The following is a 24238-nucleotide window of genomic DNA, read 5'->3' as shown; positions in this document are numbered from 1 at the left end:
AGCTCAGCATCCATTACCTATTCTTCCTGATGCTCTCCCTCCCCCACCCCACCCCTTAACAAGCACCAGTGTGTGTTGTCCTCCTCCCTGTGTCCATGTATTCTCATCATTCAGCTCCCACTTATAACAGAACAGGCCATGTTGAGTTTTCTGTTCCTGTGTTAGTTTGCTGAGGATAACGGCTTCCAGCTCCATCCATGTCCCTGCAAAGGACATGATCTTGTTCCTTTTTTATGGCTGCATAGTATTCCACAGTGTCTATGGACCACAGTTTCTTTATCCAGTCTATTGTTGATGAGCATTTGGGTGGATTCTATGTCTTTGCGATTGTGAATAGTGTCACTATCCTGGATAACCTGTGACACACACCAGCAGCTGTCCAGGCAGGAGCAGCTGGCATGGGGTGCCCAGTCATGGCTGGTGCAGCTGAGATCAAGTTGCAGCCAGAACTGAACCGAAACAGCACTTATTCTGTGTTGTCAGAGACAGATGCACTGGCCATCTGTGAGTCCGTGATGAACACATGATGAAAAGATGATAAGGGGCCGGACTGGGTGCACTGGCTCACGCCTGTAATCCTAGCCCTTTGGGAGGCTGAGGCAGGCAGATGACTTGAGGTTTGGAGTTCGAGACCAGCCTGGCCAACATGGTGAAATCCTGTCTCTACAAAAGTTACAAAAAATTAGCTGGGCATGGTGGCACGCGCCTGTAATCCCAGCTACTCAAGAGGCTGAGGCAGGAGAATTGCTTGAACCCCGGAGGCAGAAGTTGCAGTGAGAAGAGATCGTGCCATGTGCACTCCAGCCTGGCAACAGAGTGAGATTCCATCTCAAAAAAAAAAAAAAGAAAAGAAACGAGGGAGACATTCTAGGTGATTGAGAGCGATGACATCTGTTTGCAGTTGTGCTTTAGTGGGGGGCTGGGAGGGATTTTCAGTACAACACAGCAAAGTCATGGAGACAAAGTCGGGGAGGGAATGCGCGTGGGTTATCCATCCTCCTAAGGAGCTCCCTCTCACCAGTCCTGGTGTGTCTTTTTTTTTTTTTTGAGATGGAGTCTGGCTCTGTCACCCAGGCTGGAGTGCAGTGGCGCAATCTCGGCTCGCTGCCACCTCCGCCTCCCGGTTTCAAGTGACTCTCCTGCCTCAGCTTCCTGAGTAGCTGGGAGTCCAGGCACCTGCCACCATACCTGACTAATTTTTTGTATTTTTAGTAGAGATGGGGTTTCACCATGCTGGCCAGGCTGGTCTCGAACTCATGACCTCATCATGATCTGCCCACCTCAGCCTCCCAAAGTGCTGGGATTACTGGCGTGAGTCACCATGCCCAGACCCTGGTGTGTCTGTGTGCGTGTGTGTGTGTATTCAAGCCTCGGCTTGTGTGTATGTGTGTGTGTGTATGTGTGTTCATTGGGGTGCTACGGTTCAAATTAGGTCCCCATAAAAAGATTAATTGGAGTCTTAACCCCCAGTAACCTGTGAATATGACTTTATTTGATAGTAAGTTCATTGCAGATGATCAAGTTAAGAAAAGGCCCACTAGGGTGGACCCGAATTCAACATGACTAGTGTCCTTATAAAAAGGGGGATATTGGCCAGGTGCAGTGGCTCATGCCTTTAATTCCAGCACTTTGGGAGGCTGATATGGTTTGGCTCTATGTCCCCACCCAAATCTCATCTCGAAGTGATCTGCACATGTCAAGGGAAGGACCTGGTGGAGGTGATTGGATTATGGGGGTGGGTCCCCCATGCTGTTCTCATGATAGTGAGGGACTTCTCACAAGATCTGATGGTAAAAGTGTGTGGTTTTCTTTGCTCTCTCTCCTGCCGCCATGTGAGATATGCCTCGCTTCCCCTTCTGCTATGATTTTGTTTCCTGAGGGCTCCCCAGCCATGCAGACCTGTGAGTCAACGCAACCTCTTTCCTTTGTAAATTACCCAGTCTCTAGTATGTCTTTTTTTTTTTCCTGCTTTTGTTTTTTCTTTCTTTTCTTTCTTTTTTTTAAAATTATACTCTAAGTTCTGGGTTACGTGTACAGAATGTGCAGGTTTGTTACATAGGTATACACGTGCCATGGTGGTTTGCTGCACCCATCAACCTGTCATCTACATTAGGTATTTCTCCTAAAGCTGTCCCTCCCCTAGCCCCTTACCTCCCAACAGGCCCCAGTGTGGCCCCAGTGTGTGACGTTCCCCTCCCTGTATCCATGTGTTCTCATTGTTCAACTCCCACTTATGAGTGAGAACATGTGGTGTTTGGTTTTCTGTTCCTGTGTTAGTTTGCTGAGAAGGATGGTTTCCAGCTTCATCCATGTCTCTGCAAAGGACATGAACTCATCCTTTTTCGTGACTGCATAGTATTCCATGGTGTATATGTGCCACATTTTCTTTATCCAGTCTATCATTGATGGGCATTTGGGTTGATTCCAAGTCTTTGCTATTGTGAACAGTGCTGCAATAAACATACATGTGCATGTGTCTTTATAGTAGAATGATTTATAATCCTTTGGATAGATACCTAGTAATAGAATTGCTGGGGCAAATGGTATTTCTAGTTGTAGATCCTTGAGGAATCACCACACTGTCTTCCACAATGGTTGAACTAATTTACGCTCCCACCAACAGTGTAAAAGCATTCCTATTTCCCCACATACTCTCTAGCATCTGTTGTTTCCTGACTTTTTAATGATCGCCATTCTAACTGGCATGAGTTGGTATCTCATTGTGGTTTTGATTTGCAGGAAATGCTCACTGTTTTTAGAAATATTTAAAAGAATCTCTGGGCCCCTGCAGAGATTTCCCAGAGCTGCCTATGTCTGCCTCACTCACCATAAACTGAATTCCCTGTGTGTGTCCTCAGAGGCTGGGACATCTCTGACTGTATTAGTTTGTTCTCATGCTGCTAATAAACACATACCTGAGACTGGGCAATTTATAAAGGAAAGAAGTTTAATGAACTCACAGTTCCACAAGGCTGGGGAAGCCTCACAATCATGGTGGAAGAGTAAAGGATGTCTTATCTTACATGGGGGCAGGCAAGAGAGAGCGTGTGCAGGGAAACTTCCCTTTATAAAGCCATCAGATCTCATGGGACTTACTTTCACGAGAACAGCATGGGAAAGACTTGCCCCTGTGATTCAATTACCTCCCACCAGGTCCCTCCCACAGTATGTGGGAATTATGAGAGCTACAATTCAAGATGAGATTTGGGTGGGGACGCAGCCAAACCAAATCACTGACTGTCTGTAGGTCTTGGTTTTGGCTCAGTCCTAACCCACCTGAATGCAAAACCTATTTCAAGAATGGTGTCGGTACTTCTTTCTTAAGAAAACATCAGAAAAGCAAGCTGGATGTTTTCAGGGGTGGGGGAAAAAGGAATCAGGGACTGTCGGTCATACCCTCTCAGGAATAACTTTTGGTTCCTTTTCTCTGGGCATCCCTTGGGCTCAGCATGGAGACCTAGAAAGGAGATAACTCTGAGATGAGTGCAACAGGCTGCGGGGTGCTGTTGCAGGAGGTAAACTCTGTCCAGGGCTGCCATGGACAGCTGAACTCAGAGCTTGGAGGAGCAAAAAGCAGGCAGACTCATATCATGTCCCTACTGTGCCTGTTGGGATGGGAACCGGTAGAAGCTGAGGGTCACTGGATGGAGAGATCCCATCATGTGCCTACTGGGGCTGTCCCAGTGAGCAGCAGCAGGGGAATCCTCATTTCTTTTAGGTGCTCATTCTCTTCCTCTCTCTCTCTTATTCACTTGTTTTGCTCGTTCTTTCTCTCTTTTTTGCTTTTCTCTTTTTCACTTCTCGGTCTCTCTCCCTTTCTCTTGTTCACTTTCTCTCTCTCTCTGTCATTCAAGCTTTGAAGTTATAAAACTATAAGTGCTACTTCTCCAAAGGGCAGGTACCATGTAGAAGAGGTAAAGATCTTGAAAAAGGGGCCCTTTAACGTTTTCTTGCAGAACGAGTTTTCTGTTTTAATTTTACGGTCCAGAAACAAGACTCAAACACTTAAACCTGTTGGCGTCGTTTTTCAAGCTTTGGGTAATTTTCTTAATGTCTCCCAAATCGGAACTGTGTTTAAGTGTAGAGTCATCCACGCGTTCATTTAGGTATGGTGATCTGATTCCCTATAAGGCTGTCATTTTTCCCTTTAAACCAATTTTATTTTCTTCTTTACTAACCAGGGCATTTTATTTCTGGGGGAGAGTTCATAGTTACTGACTTTAGATCTCATCGTTCTCAGTACCTCCTCTCTTGATTTGGTTTTGCTTTGCAAGGTGGTTTTGTAGCTTTTGACGAACATCTGCTACATGTCTAGTTGTGACTGTTTTTTTTTCCCTTGAAACCAGAACTTTTTTTTTTTTTTAACAAGATGCATTCAAGAATTCCTAACATATAATCTAGATATCAGCTGGGCTCCTCTGATTGGACTGTTCATTTAGGGACTTGGGGTTCTACCAACTTTTCTACTGTTTCTTCCCCCCATGGCCCCGATACTCCCTATTACAACCTGTAAGGGCAATAAAGGCCAGTGGATTAGTCCATTCTGGCACTGCTATAAAGAAACCCATGAGGCAGGGTAATTTATAAAGAGAAGAGTTTTCATTGGCTCAGAGTTCTGCAGGCTGTACGGGGAGCATGGCGGCTTCTGGTTGGTTTCTGGGGAGGCCTCAGGAACCTTACAATCACGGACGAAGGTGAAGGGCAAGCAGGCACGTCTCACATGGTGGGAGCAGGAGCAAGAGAGAGAAGAGGTGCCACGCACTTTTAAACAACCAGGTCTCGTACTAACTCACTCAGTTTCATGAAAACAGCACCAAGAGGATAATGCAAAACCATTCATGAGAACCCCACCCCCATGATCCAGTCATCTCCCATCAAGCCCCACCTCTAACACAGGGGACTACAATTCCACATAAGATTGGGTGGGGACACACATCCAAACTATATCATCTAGTTTGAAATGCGTATCCTCAGTTAGGACCCAGGGCCAGTGGTTTCCACTCATGTCTCCAAGAGGCTATGTGGACTGTTCACTTCAACTCCATAAAATGCAGAGAGAGCTGCTGACGGAATAAATCTGTTGGCAAAAACTGTCTGTCCAAACTGTGTCATCTAGTTTGAAATTCACATCCTCAGTGATGACCCAGGGCCAATGTTCCCACTCATGTCTCCAAGACGCTGTGTGGACTGTTCACTTCAACTCCATGAAATGCAGAGAGAGCCGCTGATGGAATAAATCTATTGCAAAAAACTGTCTTGGGCTCTGCCTTAGAAAGGGCTAAGATTTCCAGTGTCAGCTTGGTTGTGAAACAGCCCCCCTCAGGGACGGGGGTGAGGACCTGGGACGTATTATTTGCTTCTTTTCTTAGTGCCATTCAGGCTGCTACAACAAAAATACCATAGCCTGGGTGGATTATAAATTACAGATATTTATTGCTCACAGTTCTGGAGGCTGGAAGTCCAAGATTGAGGTGGGGGCAGATTCAGTGTCTGGTGAGAACCCACTTCCTGGTTCATAGATGGTGCCTTCTAGCTGTGTCCTCATACGGTGGAAGGGGACGAGGGAGCTCTCTGGGGTCCCTTTTATAAGGGCACACATCCCATTGATGGGGCCCCACCCTCACAACCTCATCACCTTCAAAGACCCCACCTCCTAACACCATCACCTTGGGGGTGAGGATTGAACGTAGGAATTTTGGGAAGACACACACATTCAGTCCATAGTCCATCTGTCTTGCCCTTTCAGGGAAGGGAGTTTCAACCTTTCATCTCTGATTGACTCATCAATGGATGGGTGAGCTCATTCATTCAGTCAGTGAACATTTATGGGGTGCTTGTCTTATGCCTGGCACTGTCTTATGTCAGGCAGTGGTGTGCAGAGTCCACAGCAAGGTATCTGTCCTCAGTCATCATTGGCCTTATGTGGGAGGCAGGCTGGATATCAGCCCAGAGAACCATGGAGGCCCATTGTGTTATTTGCCCCATGTAGAATAGATGAAGGCTGCTTTTATATTGTCACGAGCAGAAAGTTGCATGATTGGACCCCCTCTGTTTGAGACAAAAAAATGGAATGAAAATGACCCTCCCATTGCAAACAGGGTACCCCACTGCACAGGAAACCTCTTCTACTGTGGGGTGACCTCCTGCACACGTGTGAAATTAGAGAAATACAAAAGCCAATGCATATTTCCTGGCTTCAACTTAAATTCGTTATATCCTACAGATTCATGAGCTGTGATAAACATATTTTTTTAAAAAATCTAATGAAAATACCAGTGGGAAACACCAGTCTGATGTTAAATAACACAAACGATTGCCTCTTAAAAGTTACACGTTTATTAACCGTCATTTGTGACTGCACTAGGCAGAACTTCCTTGTCAAATTAGTATGAAATATCTTGTTTGTTTATGCAAATTAAATATGTGTTTGGAAGGCTGTGTTGACAGAGAAAATGGTTAATTGTAAAAGGATAGTAATTGATGTCCACTTAGATTTAGAAAATACACAAAGCCACAGAGAACGAAATTAAAATTATTCTTCTGTCCCCTCTCTGCAAAAATTTCAGCCATCACCTTAAAATATTTCCTCTGTTTTCTTCGGGGATTCCAATTATGTGTAGTATGAGGTTATTTGATATTGTCCAGAACTCCTGGAAGCTCTATTTTTTTAAACTCTTTTTTATTTTCTTTTATTTATTTATTTTGAGACAGGGTCTTGTTCTGTCACCCAGGCTGGAGTGCAGTGGTGCAATCATAGCTCACTGCAGCCTCGAGCTCCTGGGCTCGAGTGATCCTCCCACCTCAGCCTCCTGAGCAGTGGCAGATTGAGTGTCTGGTGGGGACCCACTTCCTGGTTCTTAGATGGTGCCTTGTTGCTGTGATGTTACATGGTGGAAGGTGTGAGGGAGCTCTCTGGGGCCCCTTTCGTAAGGACACTCATCCCGTGCGTCACGTTCCATTCTCATGACCTCATCACTTCTCAAAAACCCCACCTCTCAACACCATCACCCTGGATTTTTAAAATACATATTAAAAATATAATTTTATATATTTTCTATAATATATAAATATACATATTTTATATATTTTCTATAATATATAAAATACACATATTTTATACATTTTCTATAATATATAAAATACACATATTTTATACATTTTCTATAATATATAAAATACGCGTATTTTCTATAATATATAAAATACGCGTATTTTCTATAATATAGAAAATACGCGTATTTTATATATTTTATATAATATATGCGTATTTTATATATTTTATGTAATATACAAAATATACACATTGTATGTATTTTATATAATATACAAAATATACATATTTTATGTATTTTATATAATATATAAAATATACATATTTTGTAAAGTATATAATATATATAAAATACACACATTTTATATTTTTATATAATATATAAAATATACATATTTTATATTTTTAAAATTTCATAAAATATAAAATTATATATTACATATAAATTTTATATATTATATTAAAATATAAATTATTTTAATATTAATTATAATAATATAAATTTATTATATATAAATATTATATAAAATAAATTTATTATATATAAATATATGAAATAAATTTATTATATATAAATATTATATAATATAAATTTATTATATATGTATATAATATAAATTTATTAAATAAAATATATTTTTATATATTATACAATATATAAAATGTATGTATTTTATATATTTTAAACTTTTATAAAATATATTTTAAAATTTATATAATTTTAAATTTATAAAATTTATAAAATATATTTTATAAAATATATGTAAAATTTATTTATATATCAAAAATTTTATATATATAAAAAAGAAACTTTTTTTTTTGCTTAGAGTGCTGTGAACAGGTTTTCTGGGTAGCATGTATGCTATGAAATGGGGACGTTTGGGAACCTCTGTTCTGGTCCATTATGTGTTAACTGTGAAGTTTGCCTCTTTGCCTTGCTTTGAGATGACAGATGAGGACTGACTGTGTGCTCAAGATCACGAGGTCAGGAGTTCGAGACCAGCCTGACCAGCATGGCGAAACTCTGTCTCTACTAAAAATATATATAAAAAAGTAGCCGGGCGTGGTGGCGGACGCCTGTAATCCCAGCTACTTGGGAGGCTGAGGCAGGAGAATCGCTTGAACCTGGGAGTCGGAGGTTGCAGTGAGCTGAGATCGTGGCATTGCACTGCAGCCTAGGTGACAAGAGCAAGACTCCATCTCCAAAAAAAAAAAAAAAAAAAAAGAGCAGGTTGTTGCCTGCTTTCTGTGCTTTTTGTTTTTGACAGTCAGAGCTGTGACATATTTCATCTGTGTAAAGATGAGAGCATGTGGTGGTCCTGACGTTATACAGATGGCCTTTCCCACTGCATACAGTGCACCCCAAACCTGTTCCCCTGCCTTTTAACCAGGGACAAACGGAGGCTAAGTGGGTAAGGGGTGAAAGCGTGATTTGCAGCGAGAACCGTGGGAAGTGAGCGTCTTGGTTGCCACGTTGGGGGACTCCGACTCCCCTCCTCTCTCTTGGATAGTTGAGTCCTGAAGATCTCGTATGTGTAAAAGGAAGGTTGAGTTGGATCTAACGTTCCTGCCTGCAGTGCCATTCCGGAAACTTTTTGTCAAAATCTTCGCAGCCATAAATACGTCAGAAGAGAAGAGACTTTTCATTCTATATATATTCACATTGTCTGAGCCTTGCCCCTGGTTTCTCTGATGGACACTGGGAATCAGAAACATGACAGGCATGATGCGGTGGGAGATTCGTCACAGTCTCTGTGGAGGCCCCCCTCTTCCAGCATCATCCTTTGCGATTGTCTTTGTAGGGTTATTTCTTCATTTTATTAGCAAGCAGGGCTGTGCTCGTGGTGTCAACTCAGCAAACACCAATGATACCTCTGCTTATTGGAAACATTTTAGAACAACTGGATCGACTCTGGTCCCTGACTAGGAGATGCAATTTTTCACAAACTTGAGGTGCTCTGGGCTGTCCCGCCATACCTCGTGGCGTGGAGGTTGCAAAGGCTGCTCCTCCTTCATACCCCTCCTGAGGTTGGTACAATGAGTCACCTTCGGTTCACATTGGCAATCCACCTTGTATCTTGAGGGTAGATTCCTAGAGGTGATTTTGCTGGATCGAAGGATGCATCCATGTGTCATTGCATTAGATATTACCCAGCTTACTCCCGTAGGGTTTTTGCCATTTTGCCTTCCCACCCACACTGTCTCTGAGTGCCTGATCTCCACAGCCTTATTAGAGAAATTTGATGCCAGTGCTTTGGAATTTTTCTCAATCTGATAGATAAGAAATAGTATTTCATACCATTTCACCCAGAAATCCCATGACTGGGTATAAACCCAAAGGATTATAAATCATTGTACTATAAAGACACATGCAAATGTATGTTTATTGCAGCACTATTTATAATAGTGAAGACTTGGAACCAACCCAAATGCCCACCAATGATAGACTGGATAAAGAAAATGTGGCACATATACACCATGGAATACTATGCAGCCATAAAAAACAATGAGTTCCTGTCCTTTGCAGGGACATGGATGAAGCTGGAAACCATCATTCTCAGCCTAATAACACAGGAACAGAAAACGAAATACCACGTGTTCTCACTTACAAGTAGGAGCTGAACAGTGAGAACACAGGGACACAGGGAGGGGGACATCACACACCAGAGCCTGTCGGGGGCTGGGGAACAAGGGGAGGGAGAGCATTAGGACAAATATCTAGTGCATGCAGAGCTTAAAAGCTAGATGATGGGTTGATAGGTGCAGCAAACCACCATGGCACATGGATACCTACGTAACAAACCTGCACATTCTACACATGTATCCCAGAACTTAAAAAGAAATAGTATTTCAGTACATTCCGAATTAGGATGTCTGTTATTAGATATAAAGGAGAACATATGTGTTGAGGGCCATTTGAGTCTGTTCTGTATATAAACTGTTATTTTTGCCCTTTTCTTTGTAGCATGTTTGGGGTTTTCTGGAGTTGAACTTTTTAGATATCTGAAAAGTAGGTGTTAATATTTCTGATGGAAGTTGCAAATTTTCTTCTAGCTCATTATTTATGTTTTACTTTGCTTATGGAGATTTGTTTTGTTTTTTACCATGTGATTTTTTTTTTTTTTGAGGTAGTGCCTTGTTCTGTCTGGAGTGCAGTGGCATGATCTTGGCTCACTGCAGCCTCCATCCCTTGGGCTCAAGTGATCCTCCCATCTCAGCCTCCCAGCTTGCTGGAACTACAGGCACACACCACCACACCCGATTAATTTTTGAAATTTTTTGTAGAGATGAGGCCTCTCTCTTTCCCAGGCTGGTCCTGAGCTTTTGGCCTCAAGCGATACCCCCTCCTCAGCCTCCCAAAGTGCTGGGATTACAGGCATGAGCCACTGCCCGGCCCGTTTTTCAATCACGTAGTTTTTTAAATAGTGAAATTTATCTAACCATCTTTCTGAATTTTCGCTTAGGAAGCATTTTCTTTCTGTGGAGGTTAAAGTAATGATTCCTGCTTTCTTGCAAACTTCTCATGGTTTAGCTTTGTTTTTGCCTAGGAGTTCACTCATGCATACTGTGAGGTCTGGCACTAATTTTCTCTCTTTCCTATTGTGCCTTCACGTGCCCCAACACAGTTTATTAAAACGCCCATCTTTTACCCCTTTTGTCGTGTGCTAAGTTTCCACATGCAGTTGGTCTGTTTCTGGAAATTGTACCCTGTTCCTTGCTCCTTTAATGCCTGTAGTACCTCCCGTTTAATTATAGAGGCTTCTCAGATGTTTTTAATCTCCTACAGGGCCGGTGTGTTCTCTATCTTTATACATATCAGAATTTTCCTCTTTGCCGCCTCATTTCCAATTCTTTTCCCCACAGCAAGTTTGGAATCGATTCGTCCAGTTTGCCTAAAAGAAATTCTGTGAACTATTTTTACTGGATCACATCAAATTTGCATATCGACTTGGGTCATTCTGACACCTTTAAGGTTGTATCAGTTTAGATTTTTTCCCCCTCCAACTTCTATTTTATTTTTTAAATTAAAAAAAAATTTTTTTTGAGATGGAGTCTCGCTCTGTCACCCAGGCTGGAGTGCACTGGTGTGATCTCAGCTCACTGCAACCTCCGCCTCCTGGGTTCAAGGGATCCTCCTGCCTCAGCCTCCCGAGGAGCTGGGATTAGAGGTGCACGCACCACCATGCCCAGCTAAATTTTGTATTTTTAGTAGAGATGGGGTTTCACCATGTTGGCCAGGCTGGTCTCGAACTTCTGACCTCGTGATCCACCCGCCTCGGCCTCCCAAAGTGCTGGGATTACAGGCATGAGCCACCGCGCCCGGCCCCAACTTCTATTTTAGATTTAGGGGGTACATGTGCAGGTTTGTTCCCTGGGTATATTGTGTGATGTTGAGGTTTGGAGCACAAGGATCCCATCACCCAGGTAGTGAGCATAGCACTCAATAGTTTTCCAACCCTTGCCCCATCCCTTCCTTGCCCCGTTGAATTGCTCGGTGTTTGTTGCTCCCATCTTTATATCCATGTGTACTTGATGTTTACCTCCCAGTAATAAGTGAGAACGTGTGGTATTTAGTTTCCTCGTTCTGTGTTAATTCACGTAGGAGAATGGCCTCCACTTGCATCTATATTGCTGCAAAGGACATGATTTCATTCTTTTTAATGGATGCGTAATATTCCATGGTATAGATGCACCACATCTTCCTAAGAATTGAATTACCATTTGAGCCAGCAATCCCATTACTGGGTATCTACCCAAGGGAAAGTAAGTCATTCTACCAAAAAGACACATGTACTGTGTGTTCATTGCAGCACTATTCATAAAAGCAAAGAATGGAATCAAACTTAGGTGTCTGTCAACTCTGGGTTGGACAAAGTTTGTTTTGTTTTTTTTTAATTTTTTTTAATTTTATTTTTTTTGTGAGACGGAGTCTCGCTCTGTCGCCCAGGCTGGAGTGCAGTGGCACGATCTCGGCCCACTGCAAGCTCTGCCTCCCGGGTTCACGCTATTCTCCTGCCTCAGCCTTCTGAGTAGCTGGGACTACAGGCGCCCACCACCACGCCCGGCTAATTTTTTGTATTTTTAGTAGAGACGGGGTTTCACCGTGTTAGCCAGGATGGTCTCGATCTCCTGACCTCGTGATCCACCCGCCTTGGCCTCCCAAAGTGCTGGGATTACAGGTGTGAGCCACCGTGCCCGGCCGTCGTTTTTTTTGTTTTGTTTTGAGACAGTCGTGCTGTGTCACCCAGGCTGGAGTGCAGTGGTATGATCAGAGCTCACTACAGCCTCAACTTCCCAGGCTTGCGTGATCCTCTGAACTCAGCCTCCTGGGTAGCTGGGATGACAGCCGTGTGCCACCATGCCTGGCTAACATTTTTGTACCTTTTTTTTTTGTTTTGTAGCAATGAGGCTTCACCATGTTGCCCAGGCTGGTCTTGAACTCCTGGGCTCAAGTGATCTGCCTGCCTTGGCTTTCCAAAGTGCTAGGATTACAGGCATGAGCCACTGCGCCTGACCCTTTGGGTCTTTGGAGAAGCACACACCAAGAAGGAACGTGATGGGCCAGAGATTTACTAGGGGAACTGTGTGTGAAGGGTCAAACAGGCCCTGGCAGAAGAGTGGAGGAAGGCTTTCAGATGACGGTGTAGATGCCTCACACCTGTGAAAAAAGAGAGGGCGAGGAATTGGGTAGAAGGAGCGTCCAACCGGTTCTCTGGTCATGCTGAGTCACTGGCTGTGAAAACCCAAAACCCCGAGGAAGCCCAATCTTGCAAAACATGTTGCCCATCTGCAGAGGCACCGGGTGGGTGGTGTCAGGTGATTGTTGCAACCTGTTGTGTGCGGGGGTGTCTGTGTGGGTGCATACATACTTCTCAGCCCCAATGTCAGCTTCTTGGTCCATAAGGAAAACTCTAAACTCTTCTAGCTAAAGTTAGAAATGCAGCAAGGATCCATTCTGCAATCTGTGGTGCTTTTTTTTTTTTTTGAGCTGGGGTCTCACTACATTGCCCAGGCTGCCGTGCAGTGGTGCAATCATGGCTCGCTGTGCGTTTTTAGGGAAGACCCCACGGGCACCTCCAAAACCATGTGGCATGACATCCTCACCGAGACCCAAGGGCATCTTTCCAAGGCCTCAACTGTACTTTTATGTCTTTTGAGAGGGGCCTAAAGGTGTCCTGATATAGGTTTTGCACACTCTCGATTACCAAGTCTCATTTCAGTGTTGCTGTTGTTCCTATATTATAAGCAGGACTGTCTCTTCCCATACCTTTTTAAGCTGCCAATTGTTTCTGTGTTTATGGAAGCTATTGATATTTGCTTCTGAATTTTCTATCTGACTACCTTCCTGAATTGTCTTCTTGGATTTGTTTAATGTTGATTTTGTTAGTTTTTTCCTGGCGTACCATCATATCATCTGCAAAGTATATTTTGACTCTCCCTCTGCAGTTCTTGTATCTGTTGTCTGACCACATTGGATAAGATCTCCAATAGCATGTTAAATGACAGGGTGCACTCCTGGAATCCCAGCTCTTTGGGAGGCCGGGGTGGGAGGTTGACTTGAGCCCTGGAGATCAAGACCAGTCTGGGCAACACAGCAAGACCCCATCTTTACAAAAAAAATAGTAAAAAAAATTAGCCAGGTGTGCTGGCTCACACCTGTAGTCTCAGCTACTTGGGAGGCTGAGGCGGGAGGATCGTTTGAGTCCAGGAGGTCGAGGCTGCAGCGAGCCATGATTGCACCACTGCACTGTAGCCTGGGCAATATAGTGAGACCCCAGCTCAGAAAAAAAAGCATCACAGAGAACAGGATGGATACTTGCTGCTTTTCTAAGTTTAGCTGGAAGATTTTAGTGTTTTCTTTATTGACTAGGAAGTTGGCATTGGGGCTGAGAAATACGTATGTACACACACAGACATGCCCACACACAGACGCACATGTATACACACAGTATATATGCATCCTATGTGTCTGTAATTACAATTTAATAATATATTCCTATTTTTAAAGTAAACTTAGTAAATTAAGAACATCAATACATCTACTGATACTACATATAGTATTTCCAAGTCCCTCAGCTTGGGTCGGGAACATGGGAATGTCATTGTACAGGTTCTATCTTCGGGTTATGAGGAATACACCAGAAAACCTAAGCGTATGGAAAACTTATTCTGCAATTTTCTAAGTGAACATACCTTTTCATTGATTCATGTATGTATCAAGAAAAAAAAATAAAAGTCTTACACACCAAGAGGATTGTTCGCACAATACTGACAACGAAATGTACAGGCTGACAAATAACAAATTATATGTTGAAGCCTCCTCCACAGGCCCCACCTCCTGATACCATCATGCTGGCGATGGTATGTTTTCAACATAGGAATTATTTTGGGGGGAGAGGAGACACAAAATTTTACACTTGGGAAAGGTGAAATGGAAAAGCAGCATAGGCTTTATTATTTTATTTTATTTTATTATACTTTAAGTTCTACAGTACATGTGTAGAACGTGCCGGTTTGTTACATAGGTATACATGTACCTGGTGGTTTGCTGCACCCATCAACCCGTCATCTACATTAGGTGTTTCTCCTAATACTACCCTTCCCCTAGTCCCTCACCTCCTGACAGGCCCCGGTGTGTGATGTTCTCTTCCTTGTGTCCCTGTGTTCTCATTGTTCAACTCCCACTTATGAGTGAGAACATGCGGTGTTTGGTTTTCTGTTCTTGTGTTGCTTTGCTGAGAATGATGGTTTCCAGCTTCATCCATGTCCCTGCAAAGGGCATGAACTCATCCTTGTTTATGGCTGCATAGTATTCCGTGGTGTGTATGTGCCACATTTTCTTTATCCATTCTATCATTGATGGGCATTTGGGTTGGCTCCAAGTCTTTGCTGTTGTGAACAGTGCCACAATAAACATACGTGTGCATGTGTCTTTATAGTAGAATGATTTATAATCCTAATTTCTATTTAAATTACCTTTATATTTTTATACATTTTGTGGGTATGAGTACACTTGTGTTACACAAATATATTGCATAGTGCCAATGTTTGGGCTTTTAGTGAGGCCATCACTCAAGCAACATACATGGTAGCCAATAGGTAATTTCTCATCCCTCATCCCATCCCACCCTGTGACACTTCTGAGTCCCCAATGTCTATTATTTTATGCTCTATGTCGACATGTACAGATTATTTAATTCCCGCTTATAAGGGATAACATGTGGTACTTGACTTTCTGTTTCTGAGCCATTTCACTTAGGATAATGGCCTCCAGTTCCCTTCGTGTTGTTGCGAAAGACACAACTTCATTCCTTTTCATGGCTGTGTAGTATTCCATGGTATATATGTGCCATATTTTAAAAAATCAAATTGTCTGTTGATGGACACTTAGGCTTTATATTTTAATAAAGAACAATCCAAATATGTTGAACAAAATAATCTCCTGAACAAAGCTTGAAACAGATCATATGTGCCTATAATAACTCACAGAAAGGGACTTTCCTGACTATCTGCCTGCAAAATCCACTTTTCCCTCAGTCTTTCCTTCTCAAGGGAACATGGAAATTCCCTTCTTGCATTTTCTCAGCGCCCAGTACAAGGAGTCATTCTTGCCTCATCATGTTCCCCTCTCTGTCCTTGTCTTGTGATTTTTTTTTTTTATTTTGAATGCGAGATGTCTGACTCCCACCAGCACCCCTGTTGCCTGTACCTGTGAGACATATTCTGAATCCAGCCACCTCTCATACCACCTGTGCTGAACTGTGGCGGAGCTCCCCCGTCAGTCCCTGCGACTGCTTCAGGAGAACTTTGATAGCCCGGTCTTCCTCCAGCTCTAGTGGATTCTCCATGAATCTGTTCCTTCCTGTGAAACATATCACAGATTCATCTCAGAGCCCTGTGATGACGCCCTGTCTGCCAGAGAGAAGCTAACAAACTCTGTGGGGTGCCCCTTCACCTTCTTCTCTCCGCTCTTCCCTCTTTCCATGTGCTTGGCTCCAGCCAGCCAGCCAGGCAGCCAGCCACCTTCCTCTTCCTGGAATATCCCAGGCATGCTAGACTTTTGCTCTCACCATCACAACATCAGCTCAGGAGCCCCTCCTTGGAGGATTGTTCTCTAACCTTCCATCCAGAATCACCGCTTCTCCCTTTCCTCTTCTTCCTTTGCTCTGGGCTTCCTTTGAAGTTCATTCATAACTGGAAGATGTGAGATCTGGAAAGTTCTGGATTATTGCCAGACACATACTGTGTATTTAGAGTGGATGGTATCTTCCCCAGGGGAACCAATTCTCCTTGAGGCAGACAGCATGTTTATCTTTGTCTAATTCATTTCCCTGTATGCTGGGCACAGAGTGTAGGCTCTATACATATTTTATAAAAGAAGGAGGGAAGGGTTGGAAGATGGACAGAAGGAAGGAGGAAGAAAGGAAGGAAGGAGGGAGGGAAGAAAGGAAAGAGGGAGGGAAGGAAAGAGGGAAAGAAGGAAGGAAAGAGTGAGAGAAGGAAGTAAAGAGGAAAGGAAGGGAAGGGAAGGGAAGGAAGGAAGGAAAAAGTGAGAGAAAGAAGTGAAGAGGAAAGGATGGAAGGAGAAAGGAAGGAAAGAGGGAGGGAAGGAAAAAGGAGAAGAAGGAAGGAGTGAGACAAGGAAGTAAAGAAGAAAGGAGGGAAAGAGGAAAGGAAACAAGGAAGAGGGAGGAAAGGAAGGAAGGAGGAAGGGAGGAAAAAGGGAGAGAAGGAAGGAATGAAGAAAGGGAGGGAAGGAAGGAAAGGGAGGGAGGGAAGTAATGAAGAAAAGAAAGAGGGAGGGAAGGAAGGAAAGGGAGGGAGGGAAGGAAAGAGGGAGGGAAGGAAGGAATGAGGGAGGGAAGGAATGAAGGAAGAAAGTGAAAGGGAAGGAAGGAGGAAGGAAGGAAAGAGGGAAGGAAGGAAGGAAAGATGGAAAGAAGGAAGGGAGGACAAATGGAAGGAAGAAAAAGAAATATAAATCTCCCTCAAAATGTGGATCACTTGTCTTAACCAGAAATTCAGTGAGTTGCTATCTGCATGTGTGACGTCAGCAGCTATGAAGCAAACTGTATTAACCATGTCTTTTATTTTCTGTGTTCTGACGCATGACTTTCGTGGCCTTGTGAACCCTAGAGACCCTGCCCCTCCCATAGCTAGCGAATCCCCAGAGGTGGTGAAGAGCCCACCTATGAACCTGTCTTTCACATGCAAACCCATCAATCCAGAATCCACCCCCCAACCATCTCCTTTATTGGGGTTGCATATTCCACGTCACTCTCCACCTGGCCTAACCAGGTGGAGAGAGGTACCAGAGAGTCAGGGACAGCCCCTATGCCCCAGAGCCTGCTGAAATCCTTCACACTAGCCAACTCTAAGCCTACTTGCCTGTTCCTTCCCTTGGAAACCATGATGAGAGCTCTGGCCTCCTTTGTCTTCCCACCTCACCAAACTTGGTGCGCCCCTGTGTGGTCCTGAGTGGTGGGACACGCCCCTCCTCTTGGGACCGATGAGTAACAAACCACTTGCTTAACGGCAGTCTTCTGATCTGTTGGCCCCACCATACCTACATCATAATAAAGTCTACATTTTACAACGCAAATAAACGAAGATGTCCTGCTCAGTGCTGCCCTGAGAGCAGAGGTCATTCCAGGATTCTTGCTCGCCTCCGTAAAGGGTATCCATTCTGCAGACCTTTCTGCCGGTCACATTGACGGCATATTCCAGAGCCTGCCAGGGACTCATAGGGGATGACAGGGGATTTATCAGGTGGTTTTTTACTGCACTGTCATTACTCGGGGCTAATCCACTTTAATACATTCATGCCTCCTGAGCCTGTGGGAATTCAAGAGGAACAGAACCAGAAATGATTGAACCATAACTCCCTTTGGCATCCTGCCTCTCAGGAGGCTTAATTCTTACAAATATGTGCTCTGCTTCTAAATCTTAGTTTCATTATTTGCTCTTTTTCTTTTTCAGTTTTTCCCCCACAACCTGACCGTGTCGCTATAGTGACGGGAGGGACAGATGGCATCGGCTATTGCACAGCGAAGCATCTGGCAAGACTTGGCATGCATGTTATCATAGGTGATGACTTTTACAGTTACTTCTGTTTTTTTTTTTTTTTTTTTCTGAGACAGGATCTCTGTCAACCCACGCTGGACTGCAGTGGTGCGATCTCAGCTCACTGCAACCTCCACCTCCTGGGTTCAAGTGATTCTCCCACCTCAGCCTCCCGAGTAGATAGGTTTACAGACATGCACCACCACGCCCGGCTAATTTTTGTATTTTTAGTAGAGACAGAGTTTCGATATGCTGGCCAGGCTGGTCTTGAACTCCTGAGCTCAAGCCATCCACCTGTCTTGGCCTCCCACAGTGCTAGGATTACAGGTGTGAGCCACCGCGCCTGGCAGAGTTAGTTGTGTCTTATACCTAATGTGAGCTACTTAGTTGTTCATTTAGACATGTATGCAAATGTTGATTTGCATATAAAACATTCAGTCAGATCCAGAAAACTCATAAAGGTGATATTCAAAACCTAGAAAATACAGAAAATTGTTGTACCCTTTTGGAAGTAGATATATATTCTGCTTAAATATTGATCCTGTGTTTCTTTCACATGGTTTACTGGAAAAAAATAACCGTATATCTTTATGACTTTACTAGGGCTGTTATAACAAAGTGTCTCAAGGAGACTGGAGGTTGCTTAAAAAGCCAAAATTTATTTTTCACAATTCCGGAGGCTGGAGGTTCAGTATCACAGTGTGAGTAGGGCTGGTTCCTCCTGACACCTCTCTCCTTGGCTTGTAGACACCATCTTCTCCCTGTGTCCTCACAGGGTCATCCCTCTGTGTGTTTTCATCTCCTCTTCTCCTGAGATGTCTTAGTCCATTTCAGGCACTGTAACAGAATTACCATACAATGGGCAGCTTATATACAACAGACATTGATTTTCCCACAGTCCTGGAGGCTGGATGTCTGAGATCCAGGTGTGGGCAGGGCTGGTTCCTCCTGAGGCCTCTCTCCTGGGCTTGGAGATGCTGTCTTCTCTCTGTGTCCTCACAGGGTCGTCCCTCTGTGTGTGTCTGGGTCCTCATCTCCTCTGCTTATGGGATGTCTTAGTCCATTTCAGGCTGATATCACAGAATTACCATAGACTGGGTGGCTTATAAACAACAGACATTGATTCTCTCACAGTTCTGGAGGCTGGAAGTCTGAGATCCAGGTGTGGGCAGGGCTGGTTCCTCCTGAGGCCTCTCTCCTTGGCTTGTAGATGCCGTCTTCTCTCTGTGTCCTCACAGGGTCGTCCCTCTGTGTGTGTCTGTGTCCTCATATGCTCTTCTTATAAGGACACCAGTTCTATTAGATCAAGGCCCACTCTCGTGACCTCATTTTACCTTAATCATCACTTTAAAGATCTTATTTCCAAACACAGTTACATTCTGAGGTCCTGGGCTTTAGGACTTCAATTTATGAATTTTGTTCAAACACAAGCTCCTAACAGAATCTGAACAATTTTGTGGGATACTTGTTTTTTCCTGCATCCGTGACCTATAGACACTCACTGTTTGATTTCTGCTCTTCTTTTTGAAAATCTCTCTAAAAGCTTATCGTGAGCTCTGACTCCTCTTCCGGTGTGACCTCTTCAGGTCTCCCTTCAACTGGGAACATGAGGACAGTTCAAATTAACCCATTCCACTATTGTCAGTGGAGATGGAGAGGGGGAGGGGAAGAGGGAGGGGGAGGGAGAGGGGGCGGGCAGGGGGAGGGAGCATCAATTGCCTACCTGGGGAAGTTTAAATTAGCTAGATTTGTGGAGATGAGCTTGGAAAAACAAAAGCCTTAATGGCCACTTTTGACACCATCTGCATTTAATTAATTATTTTCAGACAAGATCGTGCTCTGTCAGCCCAGACTGCAGTGCAGTGATGTACTCATAGCTGACTGCAACCTCAAACTCCTGGACTGCAGCAATCCTCCTGACTCAGCCTCACAAGTTGCTGGTACTACAGGCATGCACCACCATGCCAAAGCTCATTTTATTTATTTATTTATTATTATTTTTTTGAGACAGTCTTGCTCTGTCACCCAGGTGGAATGCAGTGACACTACCTCGGCTCACGGCATCCCCTGCCTCCTGGGTTCAAGCGACTCTCCTGCCTCAGCCTCCCGAGTAGCTGGGATTACAGGCGCCCACCACCATGCCCTGCTAATTTTTGTATTTTTAGTAGAGATGGGGTTTTGCTTTGTTGGCCAGGCTGGTCTCGAACTCCTGACCTCAGGTGATCTGCCTACCTCCGCCTCACAAAGCGCTGAGATTACAGGCATGAACCACTGTGCCTGGCCCTGGCTTATTTAAAAAAATTATTTTGGCGGCTGGGCGTGGTGGCTCACGCCTGTAATCCTAGCACTTTGGGAGGTCAAGGCGGGCAGATCACTTGAGGTTAAGAGTTCAAGACCAGCCTGGTCAACAACATGGTGAAGCCCCGATTCTCCTAAAAATACAAAAATTAGCCGGGCTTGGTGGTGGGTGCCTGCGTGGTGGTGGGCACCTATTATCCCAGCTATTCAGGAGGCTGAGGCAGGTGAATTGATTGAACCTGAGAGGCGGAGGTTGCAGTGAGCCGAGATCACGCCATTGCACTCCAGCCTGGGTGACAGAGCAAGACTCAGTCTCAAAAAAATAAACAAATTGTTTTAGAGATACAGGGTCTTGCTATGTTGCCCAGGCTGGTCTTGAACTCCTGGGTTGAAGTGATCCTCCCACCTCCCAAAGTGCTGGGATTACAAGTGTGAGCCACTAGGCCTGGGCACCCTTTGCTTTTAATAAATAACTTTTATGGTGTCTGGTTGTATAAACATCATATTGTAGGTCTGGTTTTAGATATGCAGGATCATATTCACTTAACACTTTCCAGGACGGGCGCAGTGGCTCACGCCTGTAATCCCAGCACTTTGGGAGGCTGAGGCGGGCAGATCATGAGGTCAGGAGATCAAGACCATCCTGGCCAACATGGTGAAACCTCGTCTCTACTAAAAATACAAAAAGTAGCTGGGCGTGGTGGCGCATGCCTGTAATCCCAGCTACTCAGGAGGCTGAGGCAGGAGCATTGCTTGAGCCAGGGAGCCGGAGGTTGCAGTGAACCGAGATCACGCCACTGCACTCCAGCCTGGGTGACAGAGTGAGACTCTGTCTCAAAAAAAAAAAAAAAAAAAAAAAGACTTTCCAAAACCAATGCCCATTATTGATTGACTTCTTCCTTTCCGCCATTCTCTCTCCTTCTTTCCCTTGTTGTCATTTATGGAAAGATGATCATGGATCATAAACAATGCTTAGGGCTGGAGATTTCAACATGAATTTGTCTCAGTTCTTCCTTATCTTCGAGGAGCTGTGTCCAGGACAGAGACTTTTCTGGGCCTTCAATGCCTTGCGATAGCCCAAAAGGCTCAAGCATGAGAGCATGAGTCTGATCTGGTGACCAGGGCTCAGCAAGGAGCCTTTCCAGGCGTTGAACCTCTGGACATCTGTTAACACCTCATTGGACAGGCTAAAAGTCATCATGTTATCAATCAATGAAGTTGACATGCAGATAAAAGGTATAAGGAAAAAATGAGCTCTCCACATCATTATGCATTACATCTATACAATAAAAACTGTGATATACTCATGCTTTAAATAGCTGCTCTGGTCCTGGGCCTCATGCGTTTCAATACCTGCTAGCGTTCTGAGCCTCGTGCATCTAAATAGCTGCTATGGTTCTCAGCCTCACGCATTGAAATAGCTGCTAAGGTTCTGGGCCTCATGTGTTTAAATAGCTGCTAGGGTTGCTAGCCTCATGTGTTTAAATAGCTGCTATGGTTCTGAGCCTCATGCACTTGAATAGCTGCTATGGTTCTGAGCCTCACGCAATTCAATAACTGCTATGGTTCTGAGCCTCGCGTGCTTCAATAGCTGCTCTGGTTCTGAGCCTCATGCGTTTCAATAGCTGCTCTGGTTCTGAGCCTCATGCGTTTCAATAGCTGCTCTGGTTCTGAGCCTCATGCGTTTGAATAGCTGCTTGGTTCTGAGCCTCATGCGTTTGAATAGCTGCTATGGTTCTGAGCCTCACGCATTTCAATAGCTGCTCTGGTTCTGAGCCTCATGCATTTCAATAGCTGCTCTGGTTCTGAGCCTCGATGGCCATCCACTTGGCTTTGAGTTGGCTCTATCCAAAAATCTCCATGGCAGTTTCTGCTGCGGCAAATGCACGGCTGCTGCCCACACCTCTGTGTTTTCTCATCTTCATTTACAAAAGAAGAAAATGCTAACCTTGCTGATGCTAACTTCCTGAATTTCATGCAGGAATCCCCAGGAGTCTTTGACTCAGATGGGGAAAGCCCACGTTCAGCCCATGTGGCCTTCTCTTCTCCCTGGAGATGCGTGGTTCATGTCAGCACACATGGCTCCTTGCTCCGTCCTTCACTTAAGTTTGAGCCTTTTTGGCTTTTGCAAAACATGAATGCAAAACTTAGAATTTTTCCATGTCATGGCTCTTCCCAGCTTTCACATTTTTGAGACAGGGTCTCATTCTGTCACCCAGGCTGGAGTGCAATGGCATGATCTTAGCCCACTACAACCTCTGCCTCCTGGGCTCAAGCGATCCTCTCACCTTAGCCTCCCAAGTAGCTGGGACCATAGGTGTGCACCACCAGGCCTGGCTAATTTTTTGTAGTTTTAGTAGAGATGGGACCTCAACATGTTGCTTGGACTTTTCTTGAACACCTGAGCTCAAGCAATCTGCCCACCTCGGCTTCCCAAACTGCTGGGATTACAGGTGTGAGCCACTGTGCCCGGACACTTTTAAAATAATAATTTTGTACACGCAGTTCCATTCCTCATATAACCATCTTTCTCTCATGGGCTTAAGGGTTTGTAAAATAGTATACAGACATGTGTACTGTTTCACATGATGAAGCTTAGTTGTATTAGATAATGATAACATCTTATTTGGCTATGTCATAATGAGGTAATTGAGTAGAATGTAATGAAATCTTGTTGGATTAGTTAATGACTTGTTGAGCTTTGGGAGCAGGTAAGCACTTTTTGGTCTATTTCAGTCTCTTTCTTTCCATCAAGCAGTTCTTTTCCTCCAAGTTGTGTCTAACTCCCACTTGAGCATTTTTTTAATCCATTTTTTTTTCTTTGAGATGGAGTCTCGCTCTGTTGCCCAGGCTGGAGTGCAGTGGCGTGATCTCAGCTCACTTCAACCTCCGCCTCCTGGGTTCAAGCGATTCTCCTGCCTCAGCCTCCCGAGTAGCTGGGACTACAGGAGTGCACCACCACACCCAGCTAATTTTTGTATTTTTAGTAGAGATGGGGTTTCACCATGTTGGCCAAGATGGTCTCGATCTCTTGACCTCATGATCCACCCACCTCAGCCTTCCAAAGTGCTGGGATTACAGGCATGAGCCACCATGCTTCATCCCATTCTCTATATTTTATTTTATTATTTTATTATTATTATTATTATTTTTGAGATGGAGTTTCGCTCTTATTGCCCAGGCTGGAGTGCAGTGGTGCGATCTCAGCTCACCGCAAACTCTGCCTCCTGGGTTGAAGCGATTCTCCTGCCTCAGCCTCCCAAGTAGCTGGGACTACAGGCGCGTGCCACTATACCAAGCTAATTTTTGTATTTTTAGTAGAGGGGGGGTTTCACCATGTTGGTTAGGATGGTCTTGATCTCTTGACCCCGTAATTTGCCTGCCTCGGCCTCCCAAAGTGCTGGGATTACAGGCATGAGCCACTGCGCCCAGCCTCATTCTGTTAGTAGACTGGGACAAGTTAAAACTTTATGACAATTTCTTGAAATTGTCAAGTTCATCCATGTCCCTGACTCTCCTGTCTTGGTGTGTTTGGGCTGCTGTAGCCTGAGTGCCTTGCAAACTATAAAAACTTTTTTTTTTAAATTTTTATTATTATTATACTTTAAGTTTTAGGGTACATGTGCACAATGTGCAGGTTTGTTACATATGTATACGTGTGCCATGTTGGTGTGCTGCACCCGTTAACTCGTCATTTAACATTAGGCATATCTCCTAATGCTATCCCTCCCCACTTCCCCCACCCCACAACAGGCCCCGGTGTGCGATGTTCCCCTTCCTGTTTCCATGTGTTCTCATTGTTCAATTCCCATCTATGAGTGAGAA

At 44.2% G+C, this 24238-nt stretch overlaps 1 protein-coding gene across 1 annotated transcript in view; it reads left to right on the top strand.

Annotated features, from left to right (window-relative positions):
- Nucleotides 1-24238, top strand: part of DHRSX (dehydrogenase/reductase X-linked) — a 275434-nt gene that overhangs the window by 47565 nt on the left and 203631 nt on the right. The window contains exon 2 of the mRNA XM_054471345.2: nucleotides 18032-18139. Coding sequence (XP_054327320.1) covers nucleotides 18032-18139 — 108 coding nt within the window. The remainder of the gene's footprint in view (nucleotides 1-18031; nucleotides 18140-24238) is intronic.

This window comes from Pongo pygmaeus, chromosome X (assembly GCF_028885625.2).
Source record: "Pongo pygmaeus isolate AG05252 chromosome X, NHGRI_mPonPyg2-v2.0_pri, whole genome shotgun sequence".
Lineage (NCBI taxonomy): Eukaryota > Metazoa > Chordata > Mammalia > Primates > Hominidae > Pongo > Pongo pygmaeus.
The sequence above is the reverse complement of the archived record's forward strand: the minus strand, read 5'-3'. Positions and strand labels throughout refer to the sequence as shown.